The sequence below is a fragment of the Dinoponera quadriceps genome, unplaced genomic scaffold, assembly GCF_001313825.1.
Source record: "Dinoponera quadriceps isolate SergipeBrazil2010 unplaced genomic scaffold, ASM131382v1 scaffold453, whole genome shotgun sequence".
In the NCBI taxonomy this organism is placed as follows: domain Eukaryota; kingdom Metazoa; phylum Arthropoda; class Insecta; order Hymenoptera; family Formicidae; genus Dinoponera; species Dinoponera quadriceps.
This window is the reverse complement of record NW_014554678.1, coordinates 564,513-583,225: the sequence shown is the minus strand read 5'-3', so window position 1 is coordinate 583,225 and position 18,713 is coordinate 564,513. Positions and strand designations below refer to the sequence as shown.

The 18,713-nt window shown below is 39.3% G+C and overlaps 2 protein-coding genes across 11 annotated transcripts in view; one reads left to right on the top strand and one right to left on the bottom strand.

Moving 5' to 3' along the window:
• Nucleotides 1-365: 365 nt before the first annotated feature.
• Nucleotides 366-2,797, bottom strand: LOC106740765 (28S ribosomal protein S5, mitochondrial). Its single transcript, XM_014612126.1, has 7 exons — nt 2,695-2,797; nt 2,497-2,614; nt 2,271-2,366; nt 1,839-2,186; nt 1,453-1,683; nt 1,150-1,349; nt 366-818 (listed from the first exon to the last, which is right to left on the bottom strand). The coding sequence occupies exons 2-7, from the start codon at nt 2,567-2,569 to the stop codon at nt 435-437; spliced, it is 1,332 nt and encodes a 443-aa protein (XP_014467612.1). The 5' UTR covers nt 2,570-2,614; nt 2,695-2,797; the 3' UTR covers nt 366-434.
• A 199-nt stretch (nt 2,798-2,996) lies between these two features.
• Nucleotides 2,997-18,713, top strand: part of LOC106740764 (baculoviral IAP repeat-containing protein 6) — a 33,905-nt gene continuing 18,188 nt past the window's right edge. For 7 of the 10 annotated variants that reach the window (XM_014612119.1, XM_014612125.1, XM_014612121.1 and 4 more), the window contains exons 1-22: nt 2,997-3,296; nt 4,345-4,664; nt 5,088-5,332; nt 5,494-5,833; nt 5,945-7,466; nt 8,290-8,461; nt 8,696-8,914; nt 9,308-9,731; nt 9,818-9,983; nt 10,492-10,642; nt 10,734-10,958; nt 11,059-11,313; nt 11,524-11,815; nt 12,122-12,283; nt 12,788-13,093; nt 14,827-15,123; nt 15,320-15,534; nt 16,094-16,250; nt 16,868-17,059; nt 17,429-17,643; nt 18,114-18,367; nt 18,451-18,632. In XM_014612119.1, coding sequence (XP_014467605.1) covers nt 3,110-3,296; nt 4,345-4,664; nt 5,088-5,332; nt 5,494-5,833; nt 5,945-7,466; nt 8,290-8,461; nt 8,696-8,914; nt 9,308-9,731; nt 9,818-9,983; nt 10,492-10,642; nt 10,734-10,958; nt 11,059-11,313; nt 11,524-11,815; nt 12,122-12,283; nt 12,788-13,093; nt 14,827-15,123; nt 15,320-15,534; nt 16,094-16,250; nt 16,868-17,059; nt 17,429-17,643; nt 18,114-18,367; nt 18,451-18,632 — 6,498 coding nt within the window. In that variant the 5' untranslated portion in view covers nt 2,997-3,109. The remainder of the gene's footprint in view (nt 3,297-4,344; nt 4,665-5,087; nt 5,333-5,493; nt 5,834-5,944; nt 7,467-8,289; nt 8,462-8,695; nt 8,915-9,307; nt 9,732-9,817; nt 9,984-10,491; nt 10,643-10,733; nt 10,959-11,058; nt 11,314-11,523; nt 11,816-12,121; nt 12,284-12,787; nt 13,094-14,826; nt 15,124-15,319; nt 15,535-16,093; nt 16,251-16,867; nt 17,060-17,428; nt 17,644-18,113; nt 18,368-18,450; nt 18,633-18,713) is intronic. The other 3 variants (XM_014612118.1, XM_014612124.1, XM_014612123.1) reach the window with 3 other exon arrangements.

Below are 18,713 nucleotides of genomic sequence, written 5' to 3'. Positions count from 1 at the left end.
GTGGAACAGTTAGTTAAAATGCTGAAAAAAATTGTTGCAGAAAAAAAAAATCATTGAACGTCTACGAACTCAGCATTATCATGCGAAGAGGAAAATCGAAAATTCAATATAATTGTTGAATGAACTAAAGAAAAAATATAATCAAATTGTTGCGAAATATTGCGGGTAAATGAAAATTAATCAAAACTTTTAATTATAATTTCTATTTTGCCTTGAAAAAATCGAATCGTCCTGTTGTAGACGGATTTTTATTTTTTAAGTAATAGGAATTTTAATTCCAATAATTTCCTGTAATTTTTTTCAATTAATACAACTTTGTCATTGCACTTATTTTTGGAACTTATCTCTCTTTTAACATCAAACACTAAATATTTTAATGACAAATGTTTTATTTTCAAACATTTATACATTAGTGTGTAACAATTATACATTCTTTACTCTACTGTCTCGTCAACTTTACTTGATTTCTTCTTTGAAAATGTTGCTTCTGGATACTTTTCGGTCAGAAAACTCTGTATTTCTCCATACTCTGCCTTTAATCTTATCCTCGTATCGTTATGATTTCTTACGCGCTCCATTTTTCTCAACTTTAATATCCAAGAGTTTAATCTGGTATAAAACGGCTCACGTTTCTTTTTCTTTAATACTATTCTGCCACCCATTACATATTGATCAAAATCGAGAATCTCGCTCGATGGTATTTCCTCTGATTTTCTAACAATCGACGGTGAAGCGATCACTATGGGATAATTACAGTTTTCCGATCTAAACTCGACCAGGTGCAAACGTTTTTCATCTGCCATTTGTTGATGCGATTTCTGCAAATATTTTCATTTAATTTGGATATTGACTCGTTTTGTATTGTAAAAAAGGAAGTTTTAATACTGAGTATTTTAATACAACATGCCAATTATAAAATGTTGTCCATATACAACTTAAAATAGTAATATATTCAGAGTAACATTTTATTGGTTTGCATCCTTATCATTTTTATTCAATGAGTTAGTAAGTTGTAAAGTTTCAATTATTCTAACTCATAGAGGTTAGTGTCATCTTAAAGTATTCTTATATTTTTATTCCATATCTACATATAAATAATATCAAGAAGAGATATACAATACATTATTAGATCATCCTACAAATACATACCTGTTGCAACAAACCGATGAAAAAAGCCTTTATAATATGTTGCAAATTCGTAGATCCTTCTACTTTGGCATATAGATCCTTTATGCCAATTGCCTCGCAACACACTTTTATTGCACGATGACAAACAAGCCCATATCCTTCGTACATTTTCTTTACAAATATCTTTGTACTTCCAAACTGCGTGTAGAAGTCATGTAGCACTGAAATATGTAAAGAGACATAAAACTTAAACTTAATACCACTTAAAAACTAAAAAAAATATAATGTTTATGCAATGAAATTACGTGTATATATATTCTTTACCAGTGTGTTCTTTATATCTAGGAATATACATCAGTTTTTGGCCTGCTCTATTTTTGGCTGTTTTTATGGCTGGTTTACTCATAGGTGCTTTTGCCACTGCAAAGCCAGCTAATCCATTCCCATTTCCTGTCACAAGAAATATACTGATGCGAGTTTTACGCCCTAAGTTACCAGTCATACAATTCACTATTTTACTTTCCAAAATCCAAGTTTCGAAGCCTTCAAAAATATCTGAAGAATAAACCCGAAAGTTGTTGATTATTAATGATTATTAATATAAATGTAATTTGTCACTACTATTGAAGCATCAAGGCAAAAGTCATTGATGTGTCATGTGAAATAGTTTCAGAAGTTGACTATAATAAAGTATTGTCAGAGTTAGTGACCTTCTCCAACAGGATCAGGTGGTCCTATTTTTCTGCCAGCTATCGAACCACCTGACCAACCACGTTCCAATGGAGAAAGTTTCACCCGTTTTGGCTTAGTTTGAATCTGACGTAGCTTTGCCAGCTTTTCAGCCCTTTCAGGATCTTCTGGTAGTTTCTGCTGTTGAATTAGCTCTCTTCCTCTGAATATAGGAGTATTTAGGCCAGGAAATTGTATTGGAATTTTTCCTACACCGATAACCTGACCTATGTTCAAGTTTCTTTTTCTTGCTAAACCTTTCGCTCTGCCTCTACGTTTTCCTGCATTACTAACACTTGTAACACCTTTCCACAGTTCATCCCCAGTTTCTACAAGGAAAAGATACTGGTTAGAAATACAAATTTTCCATTACAAATGTTTTGAAGTATTGTTTCAATAATAATTTTACTCACTTCTCGTGAAAAACGTAATATTTTTCACTTCGTGTACTAAAGGAACATGTGTTTTTAACAAATATGAACAACTGATAGACAGTAAGTTACATGTACCTGAAAGAAATTCATAACCTTGCTCAGTGAATATGTGAATGTTAGGTTGGAAAAAATTAATATAAATTAGATTAGACACATATCAATCATATAATGATTTGCAGGTGATAATATCTTTCATTCGTCGTACCGTTATTGATAGTTTGACTATTTCTCAGCGAATTTGTCACAATCCCGCAGATACGTAACATGTGAGAAGCCATTTTTAAATCAATAAATCAAATTGACAAGGCGAAAGCGTGAAATTCCTGTGAAAATTAGTATCGGGAATCACGAGGTCGTCATGTCGAAGTAAAGAAACGTGCTGAAAACGAGCAAATATGTTTACTTGGTTTTTGCAAAGGACAAAAGATGAACCTTCTTATTGGGTAGCACGTAGAGCCCGTGCTACCGCTTGAAGCTGTTTCTCTCGAATCGCGTCTCGAGCGTCAAGATGTGTTCGTCGCAAAGCTAAACTCATATTGTCTCTGATCTCGCGCTATCCAATAGAAGACCTCGCTTCCTGATAATCTTATTCGACGACATTTTGTTTCTAGGGCACAAGTTCTCTCATTGGGCCGAATGTTCCTGTCGAACGTCGGACGTAATGTGGATCCTCCGTTATCGGGATCGGGTGGGAGAGATGACTGTCGGCTACATTCAGAGCGATGTGCTGACGTTCTACTCAAAGATGGCGATGACGAGTGCGCCATGTTTTTCGTGATGTTCGAGCGTTAGGAAGATTTTTCGGTATTCTGATTCGCATGAGCAAAATGGCTGATGATGATCCGTGGCTACTGAAAGAGGACGGTTGCTTGAACGTGGACACTGAGTGCAAGAGCATTATCTATCACGCCAATTTAAATGTTCTACTCATCACCACTGGCAGCGCACAAGTATACGTATTCGATGTCAATTCCGGCGTGATCCTGCAAAGAAGTACTCTATCCGGTGAGCATGTAGCTCGTCGTAGATCGATTTTTGCTGACGAGCGATGACCCCGGAAGAGAACCTACAGGTCGTTACGACCTGTCGCGAGTGTTCCAACGTTTGCGGAATACTGTGCAATACTGCTTCATGGTCAAGGTCGCCGTACGTTTTCCGTACGTCAGGCGTGTCCAAACTGTCTCGCGATGACCTGTCCTCCGCGTGAAAACATTAACTTTCCGCTGAAAAAATCCGCCAGGAAACTGCCTCCGGCCGCCCCTTTCCAACCGTATTATATTACACTTTCTGCACCCAAGATGGAAGAGGTATACATCCAGACAAACATACAGAGAGAGAGAATGAGGAAGTAGAGATACTGAAAGAAAGGGCAAAAATGTTCGATCCAGAGAAAAAACACACTGGCTCATTGTTTGCAATCCTTCATACTGATTTAAGCTCGACATTGATGTCAGTTTCCTTTGATTACACCTTCTGTATTCACAATTTTTCTCCCTTCTTTTGTCTTGGGTTCATTGTATGTTTGATGGAGTAGAAAGTGTAATATGGTGCAGTTGAAAGAAAGAAAAGGAATGGATTGTTATCTAACGCTAGTTACATGGATAATATGATGTAATATTCCAACTATAACAATCCCTATTGCTCTCATCTAAATACTGTTTTTACATTCTGTTTCATTGTATTCGCATTGACTTAATTTTTCCCCAGATGATATTTTTCTGCTAATGATGTCCTTTGTTCTATACAATTGCATCAATGATGATATTTCTTTAGAATATCATTGAAAACTAAAGGTGCAAAAACTTTTTGCATTTGTTAGAATTAGGACTTTTATATACATATAAGCTTTACATAAATCTTCCAAGATTGTGATAGAAATTTGTCCAAAATGTCGGTATTATAATTCACTTTTAATAAAATAAGTATGCAAATGATATATTTATAAGCCACTTTTGTTGTTATTAAGGATATTCAGATAAATCGTAGACTTAATACTTTACAACTTTAAAAAATCGTAATGGCAATAACTATATTATAATGGTGGTTGTCATAGGTAAACCAAATGGGAAACTGCAGGGAGTATATCTACCCAATGGAATAGATAAAGTGCTGTATACAGATGGACGGGGGATTGGTATACGCAGCGATTACAATGGGGTCCTTTTGTTAGATACTATTTTGCAAACCCCAGTTTCTAAGAGCGAAGATGTAGTGAAGTTAGAACTACTGCTATCAGAGGCTACGTTATTACTTCAATGTCTTCAGTGTGTAGAATTACCAGGAGTAGAACATCTGGTGGAAGTACTGCAAGAACTTTCGAGTAAAGTTGTGGCGGCGCAAATGAACCAGTTGAGAGGTATTAAAGCTCAAAAAGTAAGTACGCACAATTCATCAGATTAATCTGTCTAAATATTTTATATAACATTCAATGCAAATGATGTTTTAAAACTAACATATTTTTCTAAATTATAACAAACGAGTGTTTTGAAAACTCGGAAGGAAAATAATTCTTATTCAACTTTTCTCTGGTACATCTTAAAATTAAACATTCAAATTATTTTTTATATGTACATTTTATATATACTAATATATTTACTGGGAAATATTTAACTCTAAGTTTGCCAATTAACTATTATTGTGCGAATGTTGCAATATTGACTATTTAATATCAGCTACGAGTTTTTATTTTACAAAAATATATATGTTGCCTGTATACGGATAAAAAGAAGGTGTTATATGAATGTGTTACATGATGTCGGATATCACGTACAAAAATAATAGAAATTTTGCTCACAGTGGAATACGATATGCTTGGAACTGTCGCATGGATCTTTGAAGCTCGTGTGTTCCGGCTTAGTGATGGAATTAAAGAGACAAAATCGGCACATACCAGCATTGCCCATTGCTTCTGCGATCAATGAACGACTGAATGGCCTATTGCCTGGCCTTGCGTTAGAAGGTGGTCCCGCTGATAGAGCGCTAATGTTTAGCGAAGCAGCGCGTCGTGATACTTTTCCAAAATGGCCACATATGAATTACAAGTACGTACTGTGTTATGATACTGTATCTCTACCATCGAGAAAATTATATTTAATCCAACATAGAAAATGACATATTGGAGAGCTATATAAAAATTATATTAGGCGATAGGCAAGAAATAAAGATATTTCAACTGATTAAAGTGCAATGAAACACATTCCAGATGGGCTTTACCCGACCAAATGGCGCAGGCTGGTTTCTATCACGAACCAAATGCTACCGGGGACGACAGAGCGATGTGTTTCACTTGTAACGTCTGCCTTGTATGTTGGGAACCTACGGACGAACCGTGGTCGGAGCACGAGAGGCATTCGCCCGCGTGTCCATTCGTTAAAGGCGAATATACGCAGAACGTTCCGCTGTCCGTCACCCTCGCGACCGCCCCCGCTCGCGAGGTGGGCGATACGGTGGACGTCATAGGTACTACAAATGTCACGGGCCTTGCGGCTACAGCCTCTTCCAACGGTTTTATAAATATCTGGAATATAACGAATCAGTTGAAGGTAAGCGCGCGCGAGATTTTTCACCAGGATGTTGAAGAGTGCGATGACTGAAAATCCTCCAAAGTTTCCTCACCTTGCTTGATACTTTATTCGCCTTTTTTTCTTTTCCAGAGAGAAGTGTCATTTTATATCTCTCTCTCGGATCAGGAGGTGAACAATAAGGAATCAATACAGTTCTGCGCTACGAGGAATATGACGACTTCGTATTTAACGAATCTAAGCTCGGACACTGCACCGCTCTCGGAATATAAATCTTCGTCCTTTTACAAAGTACAGGTTACGGCCCTGTCGGTGGTAGGGTCTTCGATAGCCCCGAGGGAGGACGCGAAGAGCACCACTAGTTCCACGACGTCGTCCATAAATGCCGAGACGTCGGACTATAAAATACGACCATGCTTAGTGTGCGGGGTTACAGTGACAGTTAATAATCCTTCGCAATTACGGACCTTAGAGAATGTGTGGGCCGCATCGACCGATCTGGCGAGCTCATCATCGCTGGTTCGCGCGATGAACAGTGTAAATAGTGCCGCTAGTGATACTCTAGACATAATGAAGGTAGCGGGTGACAGGTGCGTGCCGTCGAGATTGCATTACTTAGTATTGTACGACTTTCATCATAAAACCGCGACGGCACAGCCCATTAAGGAAGACAACACTAAGGAATCCAAGACGAAGAAGACTCTTTCCGGTACGGGTACCAGCGCCAGCTCGAACGGGGGTCGCCAAGAAAGCTTGTACCAGGAGCTCTTCCTCGGTAAATTTTTATACGAAGTGCCAGTTATCGAAGACGTAGACTCGGAAATGGTGGTCGGACCGCATTACGACGGCATCTTCCCGACCATCGATTTAACCGCCTCGTCCTCCAACGGCATTTACTCCACTTCCATCAGCATCACCGCGCCGACCACGTCGACTCCGTACGATTCCAATTTTAATCCTATCAACAGCTCGGCTCACTTCGCATCGACATCCAACTTGACAACGATGAACAAGAAGAGCTTAGACCTTATGAAGATCACTAAGGCCGAGCCGGTTGTAATTAAGACTCTGGCCATCAATGCCCCGGATTCCCTTCGTATCACGTATATATCTCCGACTAAAGATGGCAGGCACTTGTACGTCGCGATGTGTCCCGCGATGGATAACGCTTCCGCCGAACTCTCCTCGTCGCACACCAATCAGATGGACGTTGACGACGAGAGCGATTTCTTCCCGCAGAAGAGTTACATGTACTGGGACCACAGCGACACCCAGTCCGGCAAACTGATCAACGACGAGACTCGTGGCAACGAGAGCAACACCAACGTCGTGTTGCTCGTGTACGCATTGGACTTTTCGGGGCCGGTGGTGCAAGTGGCGTCGGAACCGCTGGTGAAGGGGGAACTGCCGTTGGATCAGGCTCCGATTGAACATGAACTCCTGCCGCTGCAAGAGAAGCAAAAGTACGCTGCCACTATTCCGAATCCTAGCGTTAATCCGACCAGCAATTCGACCGCTCAGGAACTCGTAATCGGACAAGTCGCCCTGGTCTGTAAGGACGGCGTAGTTAGGCTGTTGAATCTGAGCACGCTGAAAACCGTCACGGAGGCTAGATTGGAGGGAAAGAAATTTATCTCGGCGACGTATTGCAACAGTAAGTTTTTCTCTATAGAGATAAGTCGATGCGAGTAAACAGAATGACTGACTTATCGGTTTAACACAACGTTTTATGCATTAAGACTACTGAGTATTCGCTGCGACTGTTCTTGTTTAAGGGATTAGGCCATCTCTGAAGTTGAAAAAAATCGAATTTTTTTTTTGTTTAAATCGTTGGAGTTTAGTCATAAAAATACGATATCAGATGCAGCAAGAGATCAATGAGTTCTGTTGTTTTTGATGCTATGAAGCCGATTTATGAAGAGTTGAGTACAACGAACTTTTATTAAGATGTTTAGGAGGCTTCATGCTTTGACGAAAGCTTTAATGTGACTGTGTGGGCAATGGCTCCAAAATCTTATGCAAGTGGGAAAAAATAATTGCGACTAATTATTGATTGTTTGAGTAAAAATGAATCGATCACAAATGTCATTTTATAGGTGTATTTTTTTATTTAAACGTATAATACAAGAATTCTTGACATGCGTTTTCTTGTTTCTGACATCATTAAACAAGGACAATTGCATCGAGTACCCAGAAGCATTAAGTCTTTGTCTTAAGTAACGCACAATGACTGTTTTGTGTTCAGAGTCATAAATTAAAAAGCCGTTCTGTTTATAATTGATAGCAAACCACTATATGATAAAAAAACGCAAAGGAAGTTAATTTAGACAAAAATTTAGGGTATAAAAACAATATTGTCTTAAAATTACAAGTTAGCCATATTCTGTTAAGAGCCTAATTGACTCGTGCACGCAGGATATTTGCAGATGTACGACGGGAAGTCCGTTGTTGTTTTGAGACCGTTGACTTGATTTTAGGTTTGGAGAGGCTATGTGTATGCACGAGCGACGGGACACTGCATTTCTTCCTTACGGAAGAAGAAATAGATTCCACGGAGGAGAAGGAAGATGCTGAAGACGTGATTATGGCCGACAAAGAAAGTTGCGCCAACGAAAATACGGCTCCTAACACATCGACATCGACTTGCCAGTAAGTTCGGCGAACGTCTTCGGGAATTATTTCAAGGGTTCCAATCTTTTTTTTCCACGAATTATTGCAATATCGTTTATTGAGTATTGGATGTCGTTATTATTAGCACTATTGTAGGATATATTGCATTTATAAAGATAAATTTCGTTTTTGTACAGTATTTAACATTCACTTACTCGCTTCGAAGTGTTCTTTTTATGTATATTTAACGTGTGTACATTTCAAACGTTTTAGCGATCAATTATTGGCGCACAAAACTAATTTCTCTTATTCGGACTTGCGGCTCTTGTATGAACTCACAAGATTCGATCGACATTCGCCTGCGTATAGCGCGACGGTCCCTCCATGTTGGAGCGAAATGATGCAGGCCCAAAGACAAAGGCGTCACCCGCAGCACCTTCATCAATCAGAAGATCAGCATCACACGAGAACTTGGCGGCTACAGAATGACGCGTAAGTCGACGTAATGTTACCGCGGAATAGATACTTCAGCAGGCATATAGGATGTTGTAACATGTCTCCTTCAGCTGCGGATTTTTTTTATTGTTTTTGCAATAATAGCTTTAATTAAATGTTAAACTTAACACAAGACAGGCTATGGCCGTAAGTAATCATGTGGCAAGTAGTCACTAGGTTTTTAGTTAAGTCATCTGCTTGATCTTCTTGAGATGTATGATATTGAAAATTGAGAATTTACAAGAAAGATAATGACATCAAAATTTGGATAAAACAAGATTCACTCAAATTTGGTGAAAGAATCCGCAATCGGGAGGAAGCACGATTGATTCGACAAGAACGCTCTATATAAAATCGTGTAACCGAATTTTTCTTTGCATCTAATATCAGGACTACGTGGGACGAGCATGTGTTTGAACTAACGTTACCTCGGAACGCGTCAGGAAGTATAGGACATGTTGACGTTCGATTTACCTTGCATTCGTTCTGTCAAGAATTACCGACCATTCAGGTGACTCTGTTGAAGCAAAATATAAAAAGAATCGGCCACCAGAAAGCGTCGCCTACTCCGGTAGACGAGAGAATAGACTTTAACATAGGAAGCGACCAAAGGAATGAAAATCCGGTCACCACAGAGGAGTATCAACGCCAGCATAACACCGAAATTCTGTGCGGTCCTATCGACTTGCACTGTTGCATGGATCTGTCATGTCGCTCGGGATGCGTGACGTTAACGAGCCCAAAATTGTTTCGCTCGAAAGTCAGAACATTGCTCGTTCACATCAAAGCCTTAGTAGATCAGACGAAAGACGCTGTAAGTAATATTTTTAGATTTGATTTAACCTTTACGACGTTGAGTTATGATGTCGAGAAAAAGTGTGTTTTCATTTTGTTCCGTAGGCATCTGCGAAGGCGAAAGCGAATCTATACGAGACTAAGCCACCGACTTGCAAAAAGCTCAGGATATTTGAAGTACGTCCACTCGTACCTCAATTATCTACTTCCAATAGCACTGGGGAACGACTTGACGAGGGTGGGAACAGTAAAAAGTTGGGATGTTACGTTGGTAGATATAATTTCCAATTTATTACTTAAAAAAATTAATGTATGAAAGTATTCACACACATATATGACATGTATATAATATTTCTTTAATTAATTTTATCAATTAATCATTATAAAATATGTATCATTTATAAAAGAAATTCTTTTTGTATATCCTTTATGTTGTATCGACAAGTCAATATAACGGATTGCCTGTTCGCTTTGCTGGCAAGCGCGCACACTCGAAGACGAACTTGGCGGTATACACATTCGAAAAACGATTTTGTGTCCACTCACATTTTTATCGGAAAAAATTAATTAACGCAAATCTTCTTGCAAATGAACATACCGTGCTGAGTCCGAGTGCATACGTCTGTCAGTAAAGAGAACAAGAAATATTGGCCAGTATGTTAATGTAATATCCTGTTCCAAATATATATAAAAAGAATTTTTCTTATAAATGATACATATATGCGCTCCTCGTTGAACTTAGCATGTAAGAAGCTACATATGCTTATTTTTCGCTTAAGGATGTAACTGGATCCACGAAGTCTCGATTACAGTAAGATCGGTACGCCCTACGGATATACCGAACGAAAGGTTACAGAGATGCGCGATGTTGGAGTCTAAAACCTTTTTCGATAACCTTCTGAGCGTCGCGTGTCTGCAAGGATCCCTCGAGTAAGTGTGGTAGGGATGAACGATAAAGGCTCAAGGAAACTTGAGTCTAAGGGACGTAGTCGAGTTCACACAGTGATAATTATGCTTGCAGTTCACCTGTCGTACAATCTATCGCTCTCGATATTCTGGTGTGGGCAGCCTCGATAAGATTGACGAGATTACGTAGCGTGCAGAACAGCGCTGAGATGAAAGCTCTTCAGTTGGAGACTGTACGTTCAGTGCAGGGCCGATTGTCCAGCTTGCTGCGAACGTGCCTCTTGTACGCCGGCAGAAGTATAGCGCACAAATGCGTCAAACTGATCGTTCTTTGTAGCGGGTGAGTGAGAACCGGATTGCACGGAATTATCGTGGTGTTGTTGTTACATCGGCAGAACTCTGTCCAAAAACGAATTCTCATTTCGACTTCTGCCTTTCAGGGGATTTTATAACATAGACGATCCACCAGGTCAAACTTTCGATGAGGCTATACTTCCCGTTCTGGTGAACTTGTTGCCATCGATCATGGACGTTCAATGGGCTGGTTCATTGAGATGGCTGCAATTACTCGTAACTAGATTTTTACCTTTGGATAGGAATCACAGCATCGCCCAGAAATGTGTCTCTTTGGTACAGCAGATAGCTACTGAGTTATCCAATAGAGTAAATCCTTACCATTTGCTGCTCGCGACAAGGTAAAACGGTGTATTTTTTAGCAGTGTGCACACATCTTTTAATGTCTGTAATTTATAAAGCAAACGACCGGGATTCTCTTTACTATAAAATCGCAATAGCAAAAGAAGAGTGTTTTGCGCACTTCTTAAAATTTTAACTGACTTTTCTTTCGTTACTATGACTCCATGATTCTGTGATTTATATAATTTTATTTGCTTGTTTCTTTCTAGATTTGGTTTATATAACACACCCTTTGAAACGGAACTGTTCGACTTAGAACCACCGATACTACCGAAGTTTAGTTCAACACCAGTCACCTACGCGTCAGTAGCAACTGACGAGCAAACAGGCCCGTCTATGACTTCGTCGGGTTCCGCGCATTTGCCCAAATTCGCTCACTGTGCGCATTCCATCGATTTGAGGGACCTGCTCACACTGCCTACGCATCCCGCTAGTGAATTTGTAGTACCGAGTAAATTGAAGGCACTATGCACTAACCATAATATGAAAGGTCTCCTCGAGGTAACGTCACTTGTCCGCATAAGTGAAATAATTGAGTGAATATGCAGTATGGGTCTCTTCATCGATTTTGAGTTCTTGAATCGTAAAGGTTGAATTCATTGGGGGGAAAATGTATCTCTTTAAATCATAATGTTTCTTCACCGTTCGAAATATGTGAAATATAAAATTTAATAGAATATATATGAGACACAGTTTCTTTTTAAGAGAAGAATCGGTGAATTAAGATCCCGCGTGTTTACTGCGTGTTTATTGGCGTTTCTTTCGATCGGTCCGTTTGTGACATTGTGAACATTGAATGTGATTTAGGTCGAGCCCCTTCATTTCACTTGCCATGCCGCCTCCGACGGCACGAAGATGGAAAATATTGGTCCCGGCATGAGTACGATTAATATCGGACCTACTCTCTATGATAATACAGCGACAAACAACAGCGGCGCGTCCGATGTCAAAATGGTACATTATACTTACGTGAGTATTCTACGCGTTGTAGATCTAGTTTAGAATTGCGGTGATCTTCTCGTGCACGATGCGACAATGCGCATCGTTTCATAGCGGTGGTAAAGGAGCGTCGGCGAAACGCTTCGTCGCTTTTTTTTTTTTTTTGAGGTGTGTTGGCGTGTTATCATATCGATATCGTAACGTTAACTCGTAAATGTACGTTGTGCCAGCGCCACAGACTACGACAGACGAATACGATTCTTATAGTCTGCAAGATAGTGTACTAAGTGCTAAGTGAGGTCTTGGCATTCGTAGAGTAGGGCAGGCGAATCACTTTCTCTCTCATTCTCTCTCTCTCCCTCTCTCTCTCTTTCTCTCTCTCTCTCTCTCTCTCTCTCTCTCTCTCTCTCTCTCTTTCTCTTTCTCAAAGTCTTAGAGACATGTTCGCATATATACGGTATAGACATTTTTTTTCCAAAATAGATTCAGTTCTCTAATTGAGATATAGAAATATTAATTGTACACACATTGTAGAGCTTGGATGCTGGATCGCTAGGACCAGATGTTCAGACTAAATCGTCAACTACATTAAGCGATCTGCTTAGTATGTATACAGGAAGAGTGCTAAAGAAGCCATCTTCACAACTATTGCTCACACCTGATGAACAATCAGACTATGATGAAGCTAACAACACGTCTGGCGATAACCAGACTTGGCATAGCACACAAAACAATATGCCTAGTTCACATATATTAAGTTCCATTGTAACAAAAGAAAAATCATCAGTACAAAATCTCGATACTGCTATAAACAAAGTTGAGGAGGGCAATCCTAAAAAGGTAGATTATATTAGACGAAGACACACGCACCATTCTTTCTTTTGTTCTTCGTTTCTGAGTTCAGCAATACAGTTGTCTCTCTTTATCTTTCTCTCTCTTTCTCTCTCTCTCTCTCTCTCTCTTTCTCTCTCTATCGTTTATTCGCTTTGTTAATATGCTAGTTGTAATTGAAACACACGTTCGTTACAAAACTTTTTTCATCTGTCAAACGCAGCTGAGTGATGTTGAGCGCAAATTGCATGTGTTACACGATACGATGAATTATGTACTCCATGTTTTACGATATCGTTCTTGCATATAATACCAGTTTTACTTTTTGTGCGTTCATAGTTTTCTCTCGAAGGTTCTCCTACTTCTTCTGTTGTTCATTTACAACCACAAATACTACCAAATTAGTTTTATATTAACACACATCACTGTGCAAACGGTTATTATTTTTTCTGTGTGCAAGCAGCAGACATAGTTTCTGTTCTCCTTTTGTACACTGGCTTTATTGTTTGATGCAAAAAGTCTCTAGGGCTAGTTTATGATATTTATTGTACACCAACTCTCGTTACGAACGAACTCGCTATTAGTATATATCCAGTAAGTTTACTTCACTTTATGTGCATTTTCTAGTTCGTATCACGAGAAAATCACGCTGAGTAATGAGTTCGAGTGACTCGAAGTGCTTTCCTGTAAATATCAAGCAACAGATCCGTAGATACGTATATCTAGAAGGCAGTCTTGTAAAAACTTAGGACGTGGACCCTTCACCAGCGAACTCGCTACTAACACATGTGTAGTATGTATCCCTGTAGTCATGAGCAGAGTATGGTGTAATCAAATTAGGAAACCACAGTATTGACGAATCTTCTCTATATACGTAATATGTAGTGTCTAAGAATATTGGGTTTTTTTCCGTGCTATGTCTAGGAATGAGCTGAGACAGTTAGGCAAAGCAAAGTAGTAGGCAGTAGACAGAAAAGTTTTATCGCGCTACCGCGAGACATGTTCTGCTCATGACTATACAGGAATACACACTACACATGTATTAGCAGCAGCAGCAGCGAATTCGCTGCTGGGGAACCCGCGTTCCAAGTTCTCACGGCACTGCTAGAAAGTGACATAAAGTTACGATTCGGTTCTGCCGCAGACTCTCCGACGTAATTCAGTCGTACATAATGCTATATACAGCGTGTGTAGTAATTTCCATTCGCAGCCTTAATTTTAGAAACAGATACCACCGGTCAATTCTCGAAGTCGATTTTTTTTTGCAATGCAAATACCGACGAAACCATCACTCGTCGTAAATGTTCAACTTCCTACGTTGCATATCGATGCAATTGAGATTCGAATTAAAGATCTACTGGAGTAAAGTTTACTTGATAAAGTTAATCGATGTTTTGACATTTTCGCTGAGGAAAGATCGGCTTCAAGTTTGTTAGGTCAAGTCTGTTGGCAAAGTTAAGGTCGCGAGACGACGAATATCCTTTACGATGCATAATCCTTTGTATATTTCAGTAAGATTTAAAACGCGGATGCCTTCCCCGCAATGAATGAAATATCGTAGCGAAGATAGTATTCCACTTTCTCTCTCTCCCTTTCTCTCTCTCCCTTTCTCTCTCTCCCTTTCTCTCTCTCTTTCTCTCTCTTTCTCTATCTCTCTCTATCTCTCTGACAAATGCGTTTGGAGAGTGTTAGCTTCGAAATTATTACTTCGCCGATGATTTAATGTACGATGAACATTGCAGCGAGAAGATATCACATTCCCATGGGGAAGACTGTTGTGTTGGCCGCCTCAGCAAGCACTGGTCGTTGAAAGAATGCATTCGGGAGCACGACGATTCGTCATACTAGACTTCGGGTCGCCCGTGTTGCTGACCGATCTGATGATTCCCTCGTGTAGCGATCTCGTGTCGCTCTCAATAGACATATGGACTAAGAGCGAAGAAACGGACGGCACTCGGCTTATCGTTGCTGGCGATATCGGGAGTAAACCCTTGATTGTCTACGATCTTCAGCCACCCCCAGTCTGCAGATATCTCAAGGTAAACCACAAAGCGCTGGCAGCAATGCATTTTCCAGCTACGCGCGTCTTGTCGCGCCTTAGTTCTATTCTCGAATGATTGGATCGATGCAAATATTCGGCCCAATATTATCTTAATATATCAACCGAATATTTCACGGTAGTGCTTGTTTGTTGTTCTCACGATGTACAAATGACGATTTTTCTGCCGTCACCAGATCACCACAATAGGACGCTACGGAATGTCCACGACTACGTGCAAGATACCGTTGGGGATGTTTTACGGGCACATGGTGGTCTTGCCTGGAGAGAACTATTCGGAGCTGAGCGATTCCTCGACGTTCGACGATAACATTTTCGATCCCTCTTTACAAGCCACTATTGATACGCAATGTAATATATTATCGGCTTTAGCAGAGGACGTTCAATGCAGGTATTATATTGCTTCTTCTTGCCTTGATACAACTTTCTTATACATACGCTCATACAGCACAGTTAACTAAAGCTACTATCCAGTTACTTTAGCAACTTTTTGTCATTTTTCTTGATAAGTCACTAAAAAATTCACTATTGTCCAAAATGGGTCATTATATAATCTTTTTTTTTTCCTGAGCTTCCGTTAAACTTGTAAAATATAGGCGTTCTATGTATATTTTTGCCTTCTTGTCTACTGCTGATCATATCATTCATGCTTTCGGTCTTATTATTTTAAACTGTATTATGAAAAGCACTCGTTATATGTTAAATTATTCAAAGATAAATCTGGGAAGGTAAAAGTAAGGTAAAAGTAAATGTTACTTTTTTTGTTTAAATAGCCTTAGAATTTAACAAAAGATATCACTTTTGGTCATTTTAATGTCTAAGAGGTCATTATTACACTTTTTTTATTCTGGTAACTGAATGGCAACGCTGCACCATTGTGTGGGTCAGATAACATGGATTGTTCGTGCATTTTTCTCTGTCTGTTCTTGAGAAAAAATCTCTACTTTCAGATTCAGTTTAGCCAATGAAAGATTGAAAGCTTTATTGGACCCATTGCTGTGTTCAGAGACTCCTAATGTCATGCATATGCAACATTACCTTTGCTGCAACAAGATATTTCACGAAAGTAACGAACGGCCGTCGCCGAAAATATTACAGACATATCAGGTATCAAATATATAGTTATAAAGCTGAATATACACTGAGCAAACTAGTAAGAAACGAACAGCGAATGCAAACTTTTGTTACAGTTTGGAAGATGTGTGCACCATAACGAATTTGAATAGAACATTTTGGGCCGATTTACTCATAGGGTGATTTATCAAAAAAAGTTTGTGCGCGTTTAGACGCGAATATATACATTCATATCACACATTCGCTGTTCGTTCGCTTAATATACAGTGTTTTTTAAATAACGCTCACTATTTACAATGTTATTCCTCATGAAAATTTGAGTCGAAAAGTACAGAACGGAAATGCCGAAACGTCTTAGTAATTTACGAGATAAAAGTAATTGGAAGATCAAGACTTTTCGCAAGTTATGTTCCGAACGGCCAAGTGAATAACAAATGTATTTTCTTCGATTAATTTCAAGCGGATTTACTTCAACAGAATTTTAATTTCGAGTTTAGTTATAAAGATGTATTACCTTCTTCGACAAATCGGCTATGGATTTTTCGATTCAATCTTTCATGAGGTATAACGCACTGTAAATAGTGGGTGTTGATTAAAAAAACACCCAACAATCGACACGCATTGATTTAACACGCGTTCACATGTCATAGGAATGTACCATGTTCCAACATCAATTAAATATCGTGCGGGGAGTCTGGCGACGTCTCGAGTCGTGGAGAGGTTTACGGAACGTGCCGACTACATCTTTCGCAAACGCGCCCAGTGACAAATTACGGGTCCTCGGAGAGACTTTGCTGGATATCCTACTGTATACCGTGTATGAGATTGGCCCAGTAGCTAATGTAGGTATACTTTTAAATATATCCTTAAGCCCGTGTTACACTACTCATTGCAGACATGATTATTGAATTTGGATTGCGAACTGCGAATTGTTAATCTGCCTTGGATCTTTGGCTACCTGTATTGCTCCGACCTGATCGATTTGAATATCGATATCTAGTGTCGACATATGAAATATTAAAAATAATCAATATATTAATCAATATATCAAAATATATAAATTGATATTCAATGATATATATATATATATATATATATATATATATATATATATATATATATATATGTATGTATGTATGTATGTATGTATGTATGTATGTATGTATGTACCGTTTGTATACGATATGTATCATTTACCGTTTCCGACGCAGGTACCAATGTCTCTGTATGAAGTGTTTACCCCGACGACATGCGAGAAATTTTTTCATTCGATATGCGTTGTGACGCCAGCACCACGCTTGCAGCTGCATGCTGCCGCGCTCTTAGCCGGTATGGCAGGTCACCAGCCATGGTGGGGCAACTTCTTGTGCAACACTTTGATAAATCTTTATTCATCGTCATCCACTCATATCTTCCCACAGGATAGGTAAGGCTCGGGGACTTGGATATTTATCGCTTCACGCTTAAGGCTAATATTTCATGTGTTGTACAAGTATTATCGGATATGCCAGATAGCTGTTAGATAGATCATTTCTGAGGCCCCTAACGTTTTCTTTGCTCTTAGAAATTCTCTATCCGACAGTCAACCGACGCATCCGACAAACTCGTCGCATGACGCCTGAAATAGCGGCCTAACTTCAGAATGCCATCGTCGCTCGACAGTGGTACTTTATTATTATGGATGCGTAAATTGTATACTTGGTTTCTAAACGGTTCGAGCATCTTTTATTGATACAGTTCGAAACGCAAACGATGGTCCGATGAGAGAAATCGTTTTCGAGAAATGAGAACTCTCATTGGATTATTGGCTGTATTCCAAGCTGCATCGGGATAAGGTGTCTAAACCGTTTAGAAATCGGGTGTATACTTAGCAGAACTTCTAAATTTTACTTCCAGAGTGTTCATTTTATTAACATTCCTCGGACGAAAGTCGCTGATAGCTGGAGCAAGCAAGTCTTCGGTTATCGATGCCATGGTTCGCACTCTGGGAAAATTGCTATCTCCTCTTGCGAGTGGGCAATCTACGAATTCTCATCGATTGGACGTCATTCTGATAGGTTGGGTATTGTTGTTCCTATCGGTATGTTTAGACACTACCACTATCCAACCTCCCTGCGTGGAGGACAATCAAGAGAAGAACAAAGAGCAAGGTATGTCATGTGCAATAAATAATTATTAATGCGATAAATAATTATTGTTTGATAATGTAATATATATGTATTTGTCTTGGAAGGTTTGTTGTCTCGTTGGGAATTCATTCAAGGAGAGTCGGCTATGCAGAGGAAGTACGTCAATGCCAGCCGATCGTCAGCCTCACGTAGCTACCGAAAAAGATTGCAGAAACGCCTGTTGCATCATAAACAGCAGCTTCATGAATTAGAGCAAGCCAAGAAATCTTACCAAACGACTCCCCAGGTACACATCTAATATTTATGTCACAGTATTTTAGCTACATTCTTTTTTTTTTTTTTTTTTTTTTTCTTAATAATTTTGATA